General features: G+C 53.2%; 1 protein-coding gene across 1 annotated transcript in view; it reads left to right on the forward strand.

Moving 5' to 3' along the window:
- The window catches only part of LOC104274138 (deleted in malignant brain tumors 1 protein-like), a gene marked incomplete at its 3' end in the record, with an annotated part of 7648 nt that extends 4981 nt beyond the window's left edge, over positions 1 to 2667 (forward strand). The window contains 3 exon segments of the mRNA XM_009869680.1: positions 8 to 224; positions 1173 to 1496; positions 2353 to 2667. Coding sequence (XP_009867982.1) covers positions 8 to 224; positions 1173 to 1496; positions 2353 to 2667 — 856 coding nt within the window.
- Between the last annotated feature and the right edge of the window lie 551 nt (positions 2668 to 3218).

Here is a 3218-nt window from a genome sequence, read left to right on the forward strand (position 1 = left end):
GTGCCAGCAGCGGGGCTGTGGGGTGGCCATTGCAGCCCTGGGCTCAGCTCGCTTTGGCCAGGGACATGATTCCATCTGGCTGGAGGATGTGAGCTGCACAGGGAGAGAGTTGGCACTGTCCGACTGCAGTGCTAGACCGTGGGGAGTGAGTGACTGCAACCATCGCCAAGACGCTGGTGTGGTGTGCTCAGGTAGCTGCTCTTCCTCTGCCAATAAGATCCCAGGTTCCCACAGTGCAGGAGCTCCAGGACCAGTTTTGTGCTTCTCTGTGACAAGGATCTTTGTGTAGGGCAATCCTGCAACCTCTTATTCTTGAGTCAAGTCAGTGTCTGAATGTGTGGGGATTCATCCTTCATCTGACATATCACAGCATTGCCCAGATAGTGACAGGACTCTAATTAGTCCAACCTTTAATCAAACACTGGCACGTCCTCAACTAAACCATGTCCCTATGTGCTGTGTCTGCCTGACACTTAAATCTCTCTAGAGATGGGGATTCCTGTGCTGCCCTGGGCAACTCTTTCCAGTGCAGTTCAGGAAAGAAATTCTTCCTACTGTCCAATCTATAGTTCCCCTGCTGCAACTTGAGAGCAATTCCTCTTGTCCAATCACTTATTACTTGGTTGAACAGACTGATCTGGACCTCACTACAGTCTCCTGTCAGGGAGTTGTAGAGAGTGAGGTCTCCCCTCAGCCTCCTCTTCTCCAGGCTGAACAAGTCCAGATCCCTCAGCTGCTCCTCATCACACTTGTTCTCCACACCCTTTCCCAGCTTCTTTGCTCTTCTCTTCACCCACTCCAGCACCTCAACGTCCTTCTTGTTCTGAAGGGCCCAAAACTGAACGCAGGGTTTGAGGTGTGGCCTCACCAGTGCTGAGTGCAGGGGACAATCTCTGCCCTGGTCCTGCAGGCCAAGTGATTCCTGATACAGTCCAGGGTGCCACTGGCACCAAAGAGAGCGATTGAGGTGTGACCTCATTAGCCTGGAGTAGAGGGGGACAATCCCAGCCCTTGACATTCTGGCCACACGATTCCTGATGCAGGCCAGGATGCCGTTGGCCTTCTTGGCCACCTGGGCACAGAGCTGGCTCAGGGACATCCAACACTTGGTTTCTCCATGTGTAGGTCTACCACCACCGCGAGGTGACACCTCCCTTACCTTTCCTTTGCAGAGCCTCCTGTGGTCCGGCTGGTGAATGGCTCAAATCGTTGCTCCGGGAGGGTGGAGGTGCTGCACGACCAGCAGTGGGGGACAGTGTGTGACGATGGCTGGGACATGCGTGATGCCGAGGTGGTGTGCCGGCAGCTGGGCTGGGGGGCGGCAGTCGCAGCCCCGGGCTCGGCTCACTTTGGCCGAGGACATGATTCCATCTGGCTGGATGACATGAACTGCACAGGGACAGAGTTGGTGCTCTCTGACTGCAGGGCTAGACCCTGGGGAGTGAGTGACTGCAACCACGAAGAAGACGCTGGTGTGGTGTGCTCAGGTAGCTGCTGTTCCTCTGCCAATGAGCTCCTGGATTCCAACAGTGCAAGAATTTCTAGGACTAGTTATGTTCTTCTCTGTGATGATGGTCTTTGCATAGCGTCATCCTGCAATCTCTTATTGTCAAGTCTATTGCTGAACGTGTGGGGATTCATCCTCCATTCGACATATCACAACATTGCCCAGATTGGAAAAGACCTTTAAGATCATCAAGTCCCTACGTTAACCAAACACTGACACATCCCTGATTGAACCATGTTCCTACGTGCTGTATCTGCCCGACTCTTAAGTCCCTTCAGGGATGGGGAGTCCACCACTGTCACAGGCAACATGTTTCAATCCCTGAGAATCCTTCTGTAAAGAAATTCTATCTAATATCCAATCTAAAGTTCTCCTGCTGCATTTTGAGACCATTTCCTCTTGTCCCATCGGTAGTTAATTGGTTGCACAGACCAACTCCCACCTCACTCCAACCTCCCATCAGGGAGTTTTCGAAAGCGAGGTCACCCCTAACCCTCCTCTTCTCCAGCCTGAACAACCCCAGGTCCCTCAGCTAATCATCATCAGACTTGTTCTCCAGAGACTTCCCCAGCTTACTTGTCCTTCTCTGGACACATTCCAGCACCTCAGTGTCCTTGTCATCAGAGGCCCAAAACCAAAAGTGTGGCCTCATTTGTGTGAAGTACAGGGGGACAATCTCTGCCTGGGTCCTGGTGGCCACACGATTCCTGATGCTGGCCAGGGTGCTGTTGGCCTTCTTGGAAACCTGGGCACACTGCTGGCTCAGGGACATCCAACACTTGCTTTCTCCTTGTGCATGTCTACCACCACTGTGAAGTGACGCCTCTCTTATCTTTCCATTCCAGAGCCTCCTGATGTCCGGTTGGTGAATGGTTCTAGCCGCTGCTCTGGGAGGGTGGAGGTGCTGCACAGCCACCGGTGGGGGACGGTGGGCGACGACGGCTGGGACATGCGTGATGCTGAGGTGGTGTGCCGGCAGCTGGGCTGTGGGGTGGCAGTCGCAGCCCTGAGGTCAGCGCGCTTTGGCCGGGGAAGTGATTCCATCTGGCTGAACAACGTGAACTGCACGGGGATTGAGTCAGCTCTCTCTGAGTGCAGGGCCAGACCGTGGGGATTGAGTGTCTGCAACCATGGCCAAGACGCTGGTGTGGTGTGCTCAGGTAGCTGCTGTTCCTCTGCCAATGAGCTCCTGGATTCCAACAGTGCAGGAACTCCGGGACCAGTCTGGTGCTTCTCTTGGATGATATTTTTTTTGCCCATGGAAATCCTCCAGTCTCTAACTCTAGAGTCAAGTCAAGTGCTGAACTTGTGGGGATTCACCCTCCATCTGGCACATCACAGCATTGCCCACGTTGGAACAGACATTTATTGAGTCCAACCAGTAACTAAAGCCTGAGAAGGCCTGGACTAAATCATGTCCCTGTGAGCTGTGTCTGTCCAACTCTTAAATCCCTCCAGGAATGGGGACTCCAGCACTGCCCTGGGCAATGCGTTCCAGTGGCTGAGAACGCCTTCTGTAAAGAAATTATAACTAATATCCAATCTCGACTTCTCCTGCTGCAACTTGAGCCCATTCCCTCTTGTCTTAATGTTTGTTCCCCGAGAGAAGTGACTGACCCAATCTCGCTCCAACCACTTCTCAGGGAGTAGAGAGTGAGAAGGTCTCATCTCAGCCTCTTCTTCTCCAGACTGAACAACCCCATATCTGACA

The sequence above is a fragment of the Apaloderma vittatum genome, unplaced genomic scaffold, assembly GCF_000703405.1.
Source record: "Apaloderma vittatum isolate BGI_N311 unplaced genomic scaffold, ASM70340v1 scaffold22895, whole genome shotgun sequence".
In the NCBI taxonomy this organism is placed as follows: Eukaryota; Metazoa; Chordata; class Aves; order Trogoniformes; family Trogonidae; genus Apaloderma; species Apaloderma vittatum.